Source organism: Bidens hawaiensis, unplaced genomic scaffold (assembly GCF_021521415.1).
Source record: "Bidens hawaiensis isolate Kalapana, Puna unplaced genomic scaffold, B.hawaiensis_p1.1 tig00058039_1, whole genome shotgun sequence".
Lineage (NCBI taxonomy): Eukaryota > Viridiplantae > Streptophyta > Magnoliopsida > Asterales > Asteraceae > Bidens > Bidens hawaiensis.
This window is the reverse complement of record NW_027500479.1, coordinates 1-18,434: the sequence shown is the minus strand read 5'-3', so window position 1 is coordinate 18,434 and position 18,434 is coordinate 1. Positions and strand designations below refer to the sequence as shown.

Sequence of the window (18,434 nt, the reverse complement as noted above, 5' to 3'; positions counted from 1 at the left end):
AAAGGGTCTAGGTTCGTAGTATAATGAATTAGATAAGTTAAGAGGCGAGAAATTGGCTAGCGAGGATAAAGCCGTGAGATCAGCTTAATCATGTGTTACAGCGTCCAGCATCGCATGTCCCGAAGGCAGAAGGACATAGGCTACGCAACGCACGATCTTAACGATTTTTGTGTGTCACGAAAGTTGAGAAAGAAATGGTTCGCATAGCGTGACCTAAACATATTTTAGGTTAAGCCCTAGAATCATCGAGTGTTACAAAGGGAATGGGGCTCCTTCATGATGTGCAACAAAATGAAGAAATAGAAAGTTTGATTTTTCACGCTTAAACCTTGTACTTAGATTAGATGCAATTTAAGTACAAAACACATGAAATAGACTTTGCGATCAAGTAGGTAACAACATGATAACATAACATGAATACTGTGATACTTTTGTTAATCAATGGGGATCCGAATTACAAAATGAGTCATGTAAACAAATACAAATGCGAATTTGACGAATATCAAAGGAAACCACACCACCAACAAGAAACATGACAGGTAAATCAGATTAAGGTAATAAACGGGTTATAGACTCGGGTTCCACCGACTGGAACTTCCATTCTTGTAAACCATTTCAAATATTCTCATGTGTTCTCTATAACCATTTCAAATGGTGGTGTGTTTCTGTAGAGGTAAGGGAAGACCACACTTTACCAAATGGAACCAAGATTAAAGGATTCTATATGTTCCTGTTTTAAATCGCAACTTCTTATTAGTTAGCAAATTGTCAAGAGACCTTCAGTGTGCTGTGACGTTTTTTCCTTGTTTTTAGGTTATGAAGGGGTTCGTTCGAGGACATTGACTAGAGCGGGCAAGTAGAATGGTGGTTTTTATCAGATAGGGATGGTGGAAAGCAAGAGACATGCAATGATGGCTACAATTAATGTGTAGCATAAACTTTTAGGTCATGCTTCACATTCCGAACCATCACGTGTTAATTATCTCAAAAGCACTTCAATAAAATCTACAAACTTGGTTTGTGATTCTTGTTCAAAAGTTAAATGTAAGAGATTGTTTTTTTTCCGCTAAGTACTACTAAAATAAATGCTTGTTTTGATTTATTGTACTATCAAATTATTCTTAACCATAGTGGACGATTATAGTTGAGCCGTTTGGTATTTCATTTTAGGACATAAACATGAAGCGATAAAAGTTTGATAGATTTACCCCCAACAAAACAAGGTGGTCAAGTAGAAGCATGAACACTTTCTTGAAGTAGCATGCACCCTCAAATTTGAAGCAAACATACCCATTAAGTTTTGGGGAGAATGTAACAGCCACTTACATTATAAATCGAAATATGTGACATCCATCAATTTTCGAACCCGAAAACGACTCATTTAAAGTTTTGAATTTTTATTTGATTCTAAATTATTGTCATTTATTTTTGTTTACGATTATTGTATCGAACAATGTTCATTTTTGTTATCTGAATATTCGAACTCGTTAAATAATCCTCAAAAAATCATTTATTTTATGTTATTATTGCATTTAGTCAAAGTTCAAGGGACTTTTTGTGTCAAAAATCAAAAGTTTGTTTCTTGTCTCACCGCGCTACACGATGAACATGTCTAGCCCTGTCGCGATACATGAAGGGTGAAAGGTTCCGAAAGGTTCTTGGTCCATTGTGCGTCGCGAAGGCCAAGGCTCCATCCGTTGCGACGCGTGATGCACGTTGCCGTAGGCTGAAAAACGGCCGACTTTCTGTTTATTGCTCAAATCGATTCCAAACGTGATTATTTTCTAGATTCTTCCTCAAGACATGTATACGGAAGATTTTACCTCATTGATCCGTTAATATCTTCCCTAATATTGGATATGTGCACTCAATTTTATTGTATTTCTTCCTAAATTAATATATTAACCAAATCTTTAGTTAAATGATTCTAGCTTACTCCCCAAGCTTATTTTTGAACGTTGTAAAGAACTGATAACCAAATACCAAACAACTGATGATCCAAACATCAGTTGCTCTCCATTATGAAGTTTTGACAAACTACTTCTCTTAGCATTTGATCTTGCAAACTGATGATAAGAAAGAACTGAAGACACAACATCGGATCTAAAAGGTAAAGATCCAAACAACTGAAGTCTAACAATTGATGGGTCAAACATCAGTTTTTTTATAGCAAATATCAATAGTTAGCATAGAATTCTCCTTTTGTCAATTGTTTGTAATTTATTCATCAATAGTTTTTAACCATTTTTGTTAGATGTCTCTTTCACCTTTTAATTCGTCGGTAGTTTATCACTTGTATAAATTGAAGAAGAGAGTCTCTTCTTCATTAACATTTTTCACGTCACAATACTCACCTTATCAGTATACTCTTGTACTATAAAATTAGAGTGAATGATGAGCTAAGGTTGAGGGGGAGCAATAAATTGTAATCATTCTTTTATAGTTAACATATAATTGTTCTTCTACATGAAACATGTTAATTAGCTCAAATATGATTTCAATTAAAGTGATAGTAATTCATACAAAGAATTAGATCAGTTGCTTATTGTTTCATTGATTGTGAATTGTGTTCATTAGCTTAGATTGGCATCTAGAATTCTAACAATTGGTATTAGAGAACAGGATCTCTAAAATTGATCAAAAAATCAATTCAGAAACATAGATCTAAGCTTAAGTTGATATTTCTAGTTGTGGATTTTCAAAAGGATCAAAAATCTGGTCAAAACTCTAATGGTAGTGAAAAACCAGTTGAATTGAGAATCATGTCGATTGTACAAGATCCTCACAATATCAGTTCAATCTCCAAATCACCCATGTTGGTTCGAGGTCAATACAACATTTGGTCACAACGAATGCTCCACCATCCCTACAACCAAAACACTGGTTGTTGGAGATCAATTGTTCATGGGCCTCATTCCCCTGAAACTGTTGATCCATTTGATGGAAATAAAACAATTAAGAAGGACCCTAGGGATTATTCTAATCAGGATCTGCAAAAATTTGAATTGTATGCCAAAGCTCGTGCTACTCTTTCCATGGCAATTCCAAGTGAAATTTAAGGTGGATTAATTCATCACAAGTCTGTTAAGACTTTTTGGGATGCACTGAAAGAACAATATGGTGTACCCTACAAGTTCTAATCCTCGTGAAATTCTTAGGCAACATCATGAAACATTTTGTTATTTAAGAGGAGAGAGTTTAATTCAATAATATGAACGATTCACAACTTTAATCAGTGAATTAACAATGGTTGATGTTACTTTCACAAACTCTGCTCTTAACAACAGATTTCTGAGGTGACTTCCAAAAAATTGGGACACTCATGCTATCATACTGTAACATCACGAAAATAACGGGTCAAAAATACCAAGTTCACAAAAGATAAAGGACCAAAAATATCAAAGTTTTGAACTTAAAATTTTAAAAATGAAAAATCTGTCTCCAGGCCTTATCGCGATACTCGACGGCCTTAGACCAAACGTCATCGCATATCGTGATGACGAGGTCTGACACGGTGACACGTGTCCTGCCACGAGTCACCACATGGCATAAAGATATGACAATGTGACACGTGTCATGCCACGTGTCACAACGTGGCATCGAGCCATGACAATGTGACACGTGTCATGCCACGTGTCACAATGTGGCATAAAGCTCGGCACGTGGCACCGCATCTGCCACGTGGCGCCACATGGCAAACCTACATGGTGACTCACCATAGCTAGTCGCGGTACGCGACGGCTATTCCTTAGACCGTCGAGTATCGCGATGATGAACCGGAAATTGCCTATAAATAGAGGCTTCAAGCCTCTCAATTCACACACACCATTTTACACACACTTTCTCTCTCTAACATCTCTCTAAAAATACCTCGATAAACGTGTACCGACCACCTCGTTTTCCGTGACCATAAAACTACGACATCTTACCTCGTAATCCGTACCAATAAACCAACGAAACCCCGATATATCAACATTCCGCCTCGAAGTACGTGCCGCCCCGAGACGACCCGACGTTCCGCCTCAAAATACGTGCCGACCCGAGACGACCCGACGTTCCGCCTCGAAGTACGTGCCGACCTGAGACGACCCGCCTCGAAGTGCGTGCCGACGAGATTAGAAGGTCGGCGTGCCTCGATTTGCGTGCCAAGGAGGTGTTGATCAAAATTCTCGATATACATGTCAACGTCGAAGTGCTGCCCGTGAGTTTAGAAAATAATAAGCCGAACAAGGTTTGCATAATACCCGAATAAAATATTAATAAAATAATAAAGGCTTAGACCTTAGTCAAGGGTATAGTTTATACCGCGAAAATATACAAAAGAAATAAAGGAAAGAAATTATATAAAGAGAAAGATTTAAATATTATTATAGATTTTAAAAAATAATATGAAGAGAGAGAATAAAGAAATAATAAAAGAATCTTTATTAATAAATAAAGATAAGAATATTATATATTGTTTATTGTTTATAATTATTAAAATCAAACTAAATGATATACGTTGTTGGAAAACGTAGATTTTAGCAACGAAAACATGACGGACTAAAGGTCTGAATATGAGAATAAGAGATATATGATTTGAACTATAGGTTCAAATATACTATAAAAGAAAAGGAAAAGATGGAAATAGAAAAGAGTTATAGTTGATAATATTATTTAAGTTATTATTCTTAAATAATAAGAAAATAAAAAGATACGTTTCTTAATGAAGAAGAAACGTAGAAAAAGACAACAAGTTAAACTAGAGGTTTATCTTGTGAAAGAAAAGAAAAGTAAATAAGTTAAAAGAAATAATTTTAACTTGAAAAAGAAAAGAAAGAAATAATATTTTAAACTAAAGGTTTAAAATAAAGAAAAAATGTTTTGAACTAAAGGTTCATAAAGAAATTTAAAATCGAGGTAAAGATTTTACAAAAGAGACTAGAGGTCTTAAGCCGGATTGTATATCCGACTAACAAAAAGTTATACTCGTACTATAAGTGCGAGATAACAAAGAAGAGGGAAAGACCCCCGGACAGTGTATTGAAGCTGATCCAAAAGAGAAGGCTATACTCGTGCTATAGGTGCGAGATAGCAAGGGAAAGACCCTCAGACGGTGTTGAAGCCGATCCCAAAGCGAAAAGGTGAATACGCCCCTTAAACTTTATAAACTTGTTTTCAAACGAGTCAAACATGTTATGTGAAAATTTGTTTACAATGAACTACGTGTTCCTAAAACCATTATAAATGAAAGTATAAACCTAGCCCTCAGGCTGTGATATACGTATGTCTGGATCCTTACATAGGTGGTACTACGCGATGGGCACATCGCACCACCCTGATCGTAGGACGCTTTCCCGTGGGAAGTACGATCATTGTGTATATTTACGGGTACTTAACTAAGTCGAACGCTGCGGTGTTTGCTGAGGTGACCTAGAGTAGAGACTTGAATTTATAAATGTGTTGTTTTAACTTTGTTATTCCTAAGCCACGATGCCGAGGTAGGCGTAGTCTCGAGGGGTAATAAAGTAAAAGAAAATATTTAATGTCAGCGTATTCACCAGCACATCGCTAACGTATTTTCTAACATTTTATGTGATTAAAGTATCAAGAATTGGAGCCATTCATAAAGTGGATGTTCGCAAGATAGAGATGGTTCATTGTTTTAATTATTTAAAAGATTATAAACAATATGATTTGTAAAATCAAACGAGGTTTATAAATAAACGCTCGGATATTTATTATCCGAAAAACTTTTCAAATAAATTAAATATTATTACAAAATAAAGATTTATTAATAAAATGTTTCAAAATAAATATTAATATTTTATTATAAATAAAGCTTTATAAGTACATTAATATTTCAAAATATTAATACTTTTAAAAGATTTCGGCTAAACTCTGATACATTTACAAAACCGGTACTAACTGTTGGTCACACGCCTAGGCCGTAAGTCAGGGTGTGACACATACAAAGAACTTGACCAAATTTTCAAGATCTAGGTCTGACTATTATCCATGGTATGTTACTTACTTTTGAGATACAGAGATAAGTCAAAAGAAGAAGCTGATATCGACTCGTAAATCAGTTAATGATTTCACCATCGGATCAGTACTTCTATGTCAAAAGACTCAATCTGTCCAAACTGTTGACCAAGGTTTATGACTATCACATAGACATAACGACTAGTATTGGTTCAACAGTTGAATACCAAGCATTTGTTGTTCAAGAGAATTCTCTACATGTGTCTAATAATCTATCATTTATTATGGAAGATTTGAAACACATAGATCCAATTGATCTAGAGGTAATTGAGAATCTGAATTTCTTGGCATTATTGACGGTCAAGACAAACAATTTTACAAAAGGACAAGAATGAAGTTCCCTGGAAGCAATAATTGGACAAAAGTGGGTTATGATTAGGCGAAAATGACATGTCATAAGTGTGGTAGACTAGGAAACTTTCATGAATGCAATGCAGACTTCAGTCACAACCTAGTCCCAATCATGTACATCCTTTAATTACCTATCCAAGTTCATATCTTCATCATCATTGACAACAACAAACCTTCAATAACCATTCCATAACCCATTTTGCTCAAACCTCAACAATGCCTAATACTGGTCCTCAATATCAGTATCAGTATGCACCCATGCCTCAACTAATGCAGCTGATGCAATTTGTCCAACCTCCTTTTATGCCACCCATCAACACATAAGTTCAGCCTGCTACAGTTGTCACATCTGGATCATCCTCTTCTAGCCATGGCAACACCAAAAAAAGTTTATTCACATAAGAATTTGTTAACTGTAGTAGTCTGCATAAAGAGATGAGTACAAAAGATCTAGCTCTTGTGGTTATTGATGTGGAATCAGGTGAAGAAAAGGAGATGGAGAAAAAAATTCAACAATGAAATCATCCAAGTGTTGATGACAACTTATTGATATGCACAATGTGGTATACAAAAATTTAGCAAATAATGACTAAGCACAACGAGTAATAAAAACCTAGAATACCCTAAACCAAACCATTAGTAGCAGGCAAGTGAACCTATCAGGTGTAGTATAGCTATGGGAAGACCAGGAATATCGAACCAGAGAGACACTTATTAAATTAACGAAACTAGATCTAAAAGCTAATTAAATTAATAGTTAAGAAAATATTATTTTTGGATATTTATTTATATTATTTTAAAACTAGTTATTAATTAAACTAGGAAATCACATTCAAACTCTAAGACTTAGACGAGAACAATAATGCGAAAGGCATTACCTAGGCTTGAAATCCTATTTTTGAATTTTGGACGCTTATCGGTTATGGGAACTATGATGGAATCGGGATCTAAAGATACGACACCCTTAGACAATCTAATAGATCCCTGATCGTTCTCTGGGTGTGACCTAAAAGGAAACCGTAAGGGACGTATGACGCAAACAGGTTTGTTGGATTACCTCTCAGTCTCTCCAACAATACTAAAGTACTATAATGACTAGTTTACCAATAAGTACCACTAATCACAATACATCCGAGTGTGTAAGGGCGTATGGAGAAACATAAAGATGCTCAAAAAGACTCAGGATAGCAAAACTCAAAAGACAATAAGGGAAAATTCACTCTCGTGTAATCTATACCTAAACCACCTAATGAACAAGACAACCCCAACTATCTGTTACCTCTCAGTCTCAAGATAGGTAGAATACTTAAAATATCTAAACCCTCAAACAATTATTCCTATGGATTATGTCGATTATAATCATAAACTAGTTACGAACACACGGTAGGTAACCTAATATGTATCTACACATGAAAGACATTCACAAAGACACATATGGAACAATTGAGCAAAAGTAAATTAATATTAAGCATGCATGTTCATCTTATTAGACATCAAAAATTTGATTACAATAATAATAGTCCAACACAAGTTCACCAATAACTGACAAACAATCCAATACTCAACAAATATTTATTCAAAACCTAGGTAACTAGAATGTGTTTAGCCAATAATCATGTTCAAAACAAGAAAATAAATATGCTCAACAACCAAGTTCATAATAAAAAAATAATATATTCAAATCAAAGGAACCGTGTTTAGATGAATAGAGGTGAAAATCGAACGCTCTATAATTGAATAACCCCTCCTTACTCTTTCTCTTTTCTTCTTCTTCAATGATCAGTAGCCAATAATAATAATAATAATAAGGTTGTTGTGTGCTTTATGCTTCTTACGGTCGTCCCTCTTTTGTAATAATAATTCCCTCTAGGTTTTGTGCATTACCTCCTTTTTTAAAAGCCCACTGAATTAACAGTTTCTAGACTTCTATTATTTAATCTACAATCCACCTTTGGTTTCAACAGGGCCTACATTTTCATACGAAAGTGCATATTACATAATTAACTTTAGTGGCCCTTCCACTTCTCACGTGGGTTTACAAGAAAACCCAAAGATTTAACTGAACTAGAAACTTATTAATTATGCATTATTGAATGCATTTTACTTATCCATTTTCTTTCTTTAAATCAAAAGTAATTACTTTAACATGCAAATTTCAAGTGACATATCGTTAGTGTACCAATTCAGTTTAAAATTTATGTACACAAACATTAGTTAATAACTCAACTTTTATCAATTCAACATAATTAGTTTTACCGTGTCATTTTAGCTTGTTATCTCATAAAGCCTTAAAGCTTTGAATATGAACCACTTGAGAATAGTATTTAACAAAAACTAGCTCAAAAGTATTAAAAAGTGTAGGAAATATTAACATAAAATATGTCTAATTTAACCCACATCAGTTATCTTTCAACAGGTGCACAAAATGTTGATGTAAAAGCACTTCAAACTGCTACTAAGGAGGTAACACCTTAGATTTGTCAAAAGTTATGTTATAATGACTGCATCATTTCATTTACAAATACTAAACTGGCAAACATAAAACTAATTAAGCAAGTTGCTGAACTTGAATCAACAGTTACAAAATCCAAAGATGACTTAAAAGTTAAATTAAATGAAAAAGAAAATGAGATTTTGAAACTGAAACATACTTTGTTAGATAAAAATGCTTGTACAAAAAATTTGTTGAAAAAGTACAATGAATGCAACAAGAAAGTCGAACAAACTCAAGTAAACTGTGGTAAATGGATTGAATCCAGTAAAGGATTAAAAATGTTGTTGAACAAGAAATCAAGTAGTAATGTGAAATTTTGGTATTAGATATATATAATCACACTGAGCAACCTCAAAATTATACTTCAATTACCCCTTACAATTATGTTGATGAACTTAAGGAAGAAGTAATATTTCAAAAACAAGTTCCATCAGTTGTTTTACCGAATGTTGTTCCTCTAAAACCTGCTAATCAATATGAGATGGGGAACTGGTATCAAACAACTAATGCATCAGAAGGTTCAAACCAACTTCACTTGCTGAATTGAGTGGTAAACTACCAGTTGTTGATCAAAACTCTTCACAAGTTGCTCAAAACTTTAATGGTTCAACCAAATTCTTATTGCAAAATGAAATTGGGATTGGCATCAAACAACTGAGTCACTCATTGGAGTCAAAGAGATTACTATCACAACATTGGATGGTCAAAAGTCAAAAGTTGACAACAATCTTTCATAAGTTCCAAGAACAACTGATGATTCACTTAAAACAACTGATATAAACGTCACAGTAGTTCTTTCATCTCAAACGGCTAATATTACATCAACAATTTCAAAGAGAGTTAGATCAAATAGACTAGTTGTAACTACACTTGCATTTGTTCCTAGATAAGTTGTCACTCAAGTTAAGAGAAATGATTCACAATTTAATCACGTTGAACTTCATCCAACTTCAGTTATTGGATACAAGTCACCAGGAACTGTATTTGTTGATAGATTGGATGTAACAAAACTTTTTTTATAAATGGTCAAAAGAAACCTTCGTTTCCAAATCCATGTAATGTCATGTAAGAAAAACAATTACTTAACCGAGGATTGAAATTCTTAAAAGTTGTTCATCACACAAAAAATGTAGTAACTCCAAATGTTTCCGTTAAAACTCAAAGTTCTACACCCAAAAACGAAGTCCAATTTGAAAGTGTTAAAACACCTGTTACTATGGATTTAAAGAACATTCCAACTTCACGAATTGTTCAAGAAACAGATGCTTCACCAACAAGGATCTTACCACATAAAACTGTTGTTCCACACAAGCCATCGGCAGTTTCACAAAGTGCTGAGATCTAAATATTAATGGAAAATCAAAAATAGTTGATGAATGTTGTAAAGAATCTTCAACAGAAAGTTGATTTATCTTTTTCTAATGAGCAACCCAAGACCAACAGGGCTTGGGTTAATCCTTCTAACTAATTTCCTTTATATGTGTAGAAAGCTTTCACATGCATGGAAAGTTTATGGTATATGGATAGTGGAGGCTCTAGGAACATGACTGGAAACAAATCTCTTCTCTCTGGGGTGGGCGTCCATATCCTTTGGGAATGATGAAAAAGAAAATGTTTTGGGCTCAGGTAAAGTAGAAGCGGGTAAGTTAACATTTGATCATGTTAATTTCATTGATAAGTTGAAATTCAGTTTATTAAGTGTGTCACAAATGTGTGATAAAGGGTATGGTGCTTCTTCACTAAGCAAACATGCAAAATTGTCAACTCTAACTATGCAAAACAGATTGAAAAACTGATTGCAGAGAACACTTTGTTAACTGCAAACAGGATTGACAATATCTATCATGTAGACATGGATAATGATAACAAAATTCCTATTGCAACATGTTTTCTTAGTAGAGCATCAACGTAGAAACATACTTGTGGCACAGGAGATTGGGACATGCTACTTTGCAAATAATTAACAATCTAACCAAGAAACAATTGGTTAGAGGTCTACTTGTCAAAGAATATGTCTATGATAAAAAGTGTGATGCATGTTTGAAAGGTAAATAACAAAATGTCTCAAATAAATCCATAGAAGAATTCAAAACAACTGCTTGTTAGTGACCCGGCAAAGCCATATAGACACTATGACACGGGTCTTATGGTATCTTGATGCCACTCTGGACCTAGGGATCATTTTACAGAAAGAAGGTGGTATGAACTTCATCACATACTCCAACTCGGATTGGCTTGGATACCACTTTACAAGGAAATAAAGTACCAGATATTTACTTCTTTTGGGAGTTTCCCTGGTATCGTGGAAGTCAAAGAAATAATATGTTGTTTCCCGCTCCTCTACGAAAGGAAAATATCATGCCATGGCAAGTACTGTTAGTGAGATACTTTGGATGAGATGGCTTCTTATTGAACTTAGAGCATTGCCTAGTGCACCAACACCTTTATTTTGTGACAACCAATTATCACATCATAGCGTATAACCTTGTGTTCCACGAACAAACCAAATATGTTGAAATCGATTACTACTTCGTACGGGAAACGATAGAATCAAAAGAACCTCTTCCTAAGCCCATTGACACAAAGATATAGATTGTGGATGTCTTTGCCAAAGCCCTTGAAACACAACAATTTCGAACTCTAATAGATAAGTTGCATGCTTGTGATATCCATGCTCCAACTTGAAGAGGGTAATAGAGATTTATTTTCTATTGTTGGCATATATTTGACTACTTATTTTCCTCCAAACTACTAGTAAGCAGGGGCGTGCGTAGAATAAGAGGGACTGGGGTGTCTCCCGTCACTGCCCTTTTTTTGCTTCGTTGTGTAAATTTTAGTGATTTCATCCAAAACGTTCTATAGGTATTGAGCACAGTCATCCTACAATAACTTCGATCACCCCTATAACTTAACTCAAGCTTCGCCACTGATTACCAAGTTTTTTTGTGCATATATACTTTTCATGTACGTGTAATTGATTATTGCATTTTGATTCTAACACGAATAGAGCTTTTGATCCATAAAACTTACCCCCTCTGTCCCATTAAAAGTGTCCGTATTTCCTTATTTATTTGTCTCATTACACATGTCCACTTTCAAAATTTATTAGCCAATTTCCAAGTTTACCCTTAAACACACACAACTAGCATTAATAAACAGTGTTGATGGACCCAATTTCCAAGGGTATTAGTCTCATTTGGTAAGCAAAAAAAGTAACCATTCAATCTACTTTAAACTTTGTGTTTTTCAAACAATGAGACTTAAAGAGAGACAGAAGGAGTATATAATATGTTTATTTCATGTCTTCCATGCTAGTGTAAATAGTAAATAGTAGCTAAATTTAGTAATTGTTTAGTTTAGTTTTTAAGGAATTTAGAGTATTCCCAACCGGTGTTTTGAAACCCAGACCGGTTCAACCGGTACCCGGTGTGTTAAGCGGTTTTCATACTATATAACCCATTTTCTAAAGAACTGATCGGGTTATAATCAGATTTGGGTGAACCGGGATCTTGGAAACATCCGAACCGGGCAAAGTTGTAAGCTGGGATGGAAATTTATAATATAGGCCATAAATTCAGCTACAAGGATCGAACCTGGGACCATAGGATTGTGTGAAAGTGAGTTTACCTTGTGCATTAAATAATGATTATGTGACTTATCGAATTAAATTAACACCTCGTATACATTCATAAAAAAATATATTTACTATTATCATTCTTTATATATACAGTTTCATGAAATATTATTTATTGCTACTTGCATTTATACAAACAAATGTATATATATTTATAACTAAAACATATATATATATATATATATATATTATTTATGACGTAATCCAAGTCAATGCCCGGTCGAACCAACTGGTTAGGTCCGACGTATGACTTGGTAAGGTGTCCGGGTCGACGTCTAGTCTGGGTCGGAAAACATTGTTCCCAACAGCTCTCCATATTTTTGTGACAGAATTTTACAAATTTTAGGATAGGGTTTTGACTGGTTATGAGTAAAGGAGAGATAAATGTTAGTGATTTTTTAGTAAATTTGGGAAAACATTGTTTCCCCGTTTATTTTCTAATATCTGTCAAATTGGTTATGGGTAGAGAAGAAAAAAAACTTTAATGATAAAAAATTTGAATATGTGAGTCAATTTGGTTTATGAAACTTTTTTTCATAGGAATTGAAGTTTATCAAAAGATTGGAATATATTAGGGTTTTCTAGGGACACCATACACTTTTCTATACCAGGGTCATACTCCTCCCGTATGTGCTTCGTGTAGGGCTATACCAGGGTCATACTCCGCTCGTATAGGCCCCCGTATAACCCTATATAGGGCCCTATTTGCCCTGTATAGGGCTATACGGGGCGGTGTCCATAGTTGGACCCATATATTATTATGACCCCAACCAATCAAACGTGTAATAATTGCATGACACATTAAATGGCAGTGAACACATTATTAGCGACGGGCGTGTGACCAACACCGGCCACGTTACAACATCAGACACATAATCAATGACATCGTCTAATGCGTTAACTTGCGCCAGACATGTTAACCAGTAATAGGCACGTGCGTTAACCGGCTTCGTATGCGTTAATGACATCGGTTAACGCATCTAGAGAATGTTAATGTGTTTGGAGTTCGATGTCAGCTAACGCCTCCAACGTCGGTTACGCGTCCGAAGCCGTAATGCATTCGATGTTGGTTCAGGAATTCGGCCTCATTTAACGCGTTGAACGTCGGTTACACGTGCAAAGTTAGTTAAGGAGTCCAAAGTCGATTAACCCGTTCGGTGTCAACTACCCACTTGACACCCGTTAAAGCACCCAGTGTTTGATAGTTTACGCAACCGACACTAGTTTACGAGTTCTGTGTCCGAAGTTGAATAAAGTGTTCAGTGGGGGGATATGTGAAATCCCTTAAAGTGAAGAAATTTGAAAAAAAAAAATTCAAATTCCAATAAATTTGCCGAGAAAACACATTGAAAATGAAATTGAAATCGAACTGAATTCGGCGAACACATTGAAAAAAAATTCAAATTCCAATAAATTTGCCGAGAAAACACATTGAAAAAAAATTCAAATTCCAATATATTTTTTTGGTTAGGTTCGGCCGTTTCAGTTGAGTTCAATAGGGTCGCGTCATATAAAAAAATAATCAAAGAAAATATCATATAACCAAAAAAAATATATGTGTGACGTCATTAAATGTATTATAATTGTCGTATTTCACGTGAACATGACTATCACATAAATTTTTTATCACTCATTTGATTAAGTAAATCAAAATGTGAAACGGGATCATAATTCGTTAGATCCTAAAAATTGACGCATTTTAGATCGTTCATGTCCGATGTACCATATAATGTGGTTTAATGTAATAAAATTAGTAGAAATTAAGTGGTTAAAGTACTCTTTAAGATTTTTATTATTAAATATGAATTTAAGCTTTTCACCTAGTTTAAACTTTAATAATGAACTCTTAGGGTATGTTTGGCATGAAGCTTTTAGGAGCTACAAGCTTCAAGCTTTTAAGAAAAAGCTCATACTTGTGATACCATGACTGTGTGATCGAAATGCCCATTCTTTTTTATTGGGCCTCTACTTGACAAGTAAAAAAGCTCAATATAATGATATAAATTTATTAGGTCATCTTTCTGCATCAATGTTTAACCCCTGTGTTGTTGAGCAGCGCCGTTTCACCACCATGACCGGAAAACAAGCTAGCCAACTTTCTGGAATTATACTTGGTCTCGAACTTCCGTTCGGAGGGTCGTTTTCGAAATTCCATAGGGGTCGGTGTCAAAATTTTGCAGGGGTCGATCAGGATTTTAACCCTACAATAATACTTATATTTTTTTTTCATAAGGGACGGCCGAACCCCTCCCTACCGTAAGGGTAGATCCGCCTCTGCTTCTAACAAAATAGCCATAAATATTCAATATAAGTAGGTAAAATATCAAAACAAAAACAACATTGCCTTATCTCTTAATATGTAAAATAACCAAACAAAACAAATTTGCCATCTCTCTTAATATTCATTATAAGTAGGTAAAATATCCAAACAAAATTGTCATTTCTCTTAAAATTCGTTATAAAGTAGGTAAAATATCAAAACAAAACTGCCTTCAAACAAAATTGCCATCTCTCTTAATTATCAATATAAGTAAGTAAAAAAAAAAATTTGCCTTCAAACGATGCCAAACTCTAGAAACCCATAAACCTTTACTTAACGAACGGTGACAATCTTCACTATAGATTCAGTCCCGATACGATGCAAAGCCACAACCGCATCACCAACCTCACACAACCCTTTCTCCTTAGCATGCTTCAACGCGAACTCGATCGCCTCTTCGGTCAACTCCTCACACGAAGCTCGAGCCGAACCCGCAATCAAAACCGGCACCAAACCCCTATGTATCAGCCCATGCCGAGCCGGTGACTCATCACTACACGACCAATCAAACGAGTCCGTCTCGATTTCCGGGACCACCACCGACAATATCGGCATCCCTGGTCGATACTTAGCCACAAGTTTCGCGGTGGTCCCACCACGAGTCAAAACCAATATCATACTCGCCTTTGATGAGATCGCGGTTCGGACCGCGGACGAGGCTAGGCTCTCCAACGGGCTCATTGGCACGGGCACGTTTGCGGCTATGCGTTTAAACGCGGTTTTGTAGTCGATTGAGTTTTCGGCTTCAATGCATATTTTAGCCATGGTTTGGACCGCGATCTCTGGGTAGGCCCCGGCTGCGGTTTCACCACTAAGCATGACACAGTCGGTGCCATCGAGGACCGCGTTTGCGACGTCGGTGGCTTCGGCTCGGGTGGGGCGGGGGGACTTGATCATGGACTCGAGCATTTGGGTCGCGGTCACTACCGGTTTTCCTTGTATGTTGCATTTGTGGATCATGACCTTTTGTGCTAGAAATATTTTCTCGATTGGTATCTCCATTCCGAGGTCGCCACGAGCCACCATGAACGCGTCTGAGTTGGCTAGGATTTCATCGAAGTTGGCTACACCTTCTTGATTCTCAACCTGTTAAACATTATATAATTTAGAATATAAATTTGCAACTAATTAATTAATTAATTTTATGTTCTACCCCTAGGCATATATAGAATCTATTTATCAAAAGATAGATTTTTATTAATTACACATAACTATTTTTAATAGGAAAAAAAAGCATACCTTAGACATGAGAAGGATGTTTTTGGCATGTTCTCCCAACAACTTACGAACCTCAACAAGATCGGACCCTTTTCTAACAAAAGACAAAGCAATCATATCAATCTTATTAGGAACACCCCACTTCATAATATCCTCTTTGTCTTTTTCAGTCAATGTCGGGAGATCCACAACCACTCCCGGGAGATTAACGTTTTTGCGTTCACCGAGAACCGCAGTGTTATCGCACCGACATCGAACCAACCCGTTTTCATTGTCACAAGACAAGACGGTGAACGAGATGCCCCCGTCTGAGCATAGGATGACACTTTGTGGTTTCACATCATAAGCTAACTTCTTGTAGCTCATGCAGATTGTCTTGCCGTCACCTTTAAGAGTGTAATCGGTTGAGATGGTGATTTCTTGACCTTGAACTAGTTGGACCGGCTTGTTGTCTTTTAGAAAACCGGTTCGAATCTCGGGACCCTAAAGTAAAACAAACAAAATTAGTAATGTTTCTAACAGTTTACTTGACCGTTATAAAATACGAATGAAATACTAAAACAACAATAATGTTTCTAACAGTTTATCATAATTAGCAACAAACAGTTAAAACTAATTCAACTAAAGGAGAGCCAAAACTTACTTTGGTATCAAGCATAACCGCACAAAGAATGCCAGTATTATCCATGGCGGTCCGGAGATTATCAAGAGTCTCCTGATGATACTCAAACGACCCATGCGAGAAGTTAAACCGAGCAACATTCATCCCTGCCTTCAACAGCTTCTCAACCATCTCAACCGACCGAGAAGCCGGTCCCAAAGTGCACACGATTTTTGTCTTCGGCCTCTTCATGCCGTGGAGTTGCAAGCTCAGATCAAGCTTCATGTGATCCATTAGATTTCTGAACAACTGGACGGTGGTTGTATGTGAATAGAATGAGGGTTGATTGATGGTGTATTTATAGCCAAAGTAATAGTAATGGTAATAATTTTGGTTGCATGGCATATGCGAATTTATACCATAAATTGTTTTTCTTTTTCCCCAAGTTGTCTTTTCGTTTTTTAGAATGTTCTAGAAGGATTTTTTTTTTGTAAGAAAATCATAGACTATAATTGATGGTCTTGAAACGTGTTATTCAAGTTTGAGGCCTTCTGCCTTTATAATTTTGGAAACCAAAGAGAAATTCTAAATAAGCTATAAACATTCCTTTTTTACAATAAAATATTTATATTCTTTTGGTTTTTAATAAAATATAAGAATTGTATTAACAACCGACCCGCTTAATATTTACTTGTTACATTGTCCACTTATTTCCCCCACTTTATTTACGTGTTACATCAACTTGTCACCCACTTCTCATTTTGCATGTCGTACTTTCCACAAAACTTGTCATGTTATCAAATTTCTTAATTTCCAATATGTTAATTTTGAAAGCTTTTTTGTAACGTAGAATCGCTATTCCTTTCTTTCTACGTTTATGTTGGAGTTGTACTCAAAGCTTCTAAGGTTGGTTACCACTAACATCAGATATTGTGTTCTCAAGAGAATTTGCAAATTGTGAGATTTTAACATGGGGCCTGTGTTGGTTTCTCGCTTTAATCTTCCATCTATGGTATGATGACACTCCACTATTTGTCCTAACAACCTATGTTGTAGCTATGACAGAGATCTGGGCGTAGAGTAATTTGGTTCATATTATTTGAAAAGCACTATTTAATCTATGACTTTTTGGAACTGGCTTTGGCTTTGATGTTGTTATAGTTTGGTCATGTATTTTTTCTTTTTATTTGTAGTTTGACTAGCGATTAGCATTTTAGATGTTGATGGGTTTGTTTTTTGATTATATATTCGTAAAAACAATGCCTTTAACAACTAATCAACTTGATCGCCTTTATAGGCACAAACCCAAAGTAACACACGGGCTATGGAAACTTGTTTTCTTCATAATCACACTCGCGATTAGCATTTCCTTGTTTTCTTTTCCCATCCACGTTTATTTCTTTTCAATTCGTTTCAGTTAGTGACATTTAGATTAATCAACTTACTACATGTAAAAATTTAGAAAAATATTTTACTATCATAGATTAGTCTATATAAAACATCATAGAAAGAAACAATTAAGAACAAACAATCAAATGATTTCAATATTATTGATGAACATAATATAACAAAAGAGAACAATCGGAAATTCAGGGCCGTTTTTGAGGCATGGCAGGGTAGTTGACGGCCACAGGCCCGACACCCCGTAGGCCCAAAAAAAAAATTCAAAAAAAAATTATATGCATTTTTATCAAAAACATGTGTATAATCAATGTTTCAACACTATTACATAACCACTAGCTTGGTCTAATGGTAAAGGGGGTATGACATCCAACCAAAAGGTCGTGGCTTT

At 35.5% G+C, this 18,434-nt stretch overlaps 1 protein-coding gene across 1 annotated transcript; it reads right to left on the bottom strand.

Moving 5' to 3' along the window:
* Nucleotides 1-15,096: 15,096 nt before the first annotated feature.
* On the bottom strand, nucleotides 15,097-16,998 carry LOC143602150 (pyruvate kinase, cytosolic isozyme-like). Its single transcript, XM_077079362.1, has 3 exons — nucleotides 16,685-16,998; nucleotides 16,063-16,524; nucleotides 15,097-15,909 (listed from the first exon to the last, which is right to left on the bottom strand). Exons 1-3 carry the CDS (start codon nucleotides 16,934-16,936, stop codon nucleotides 15,097-15,099), a joined length of 1,527 nt encoding a protein of 508 aa, XP_076935477.1. The 5' UTR covers nucleotides 16,937-16,998.
* Between the last annotated feature and the right edge of the window lie 1,436 nt (nucleotides 16,999-18,434).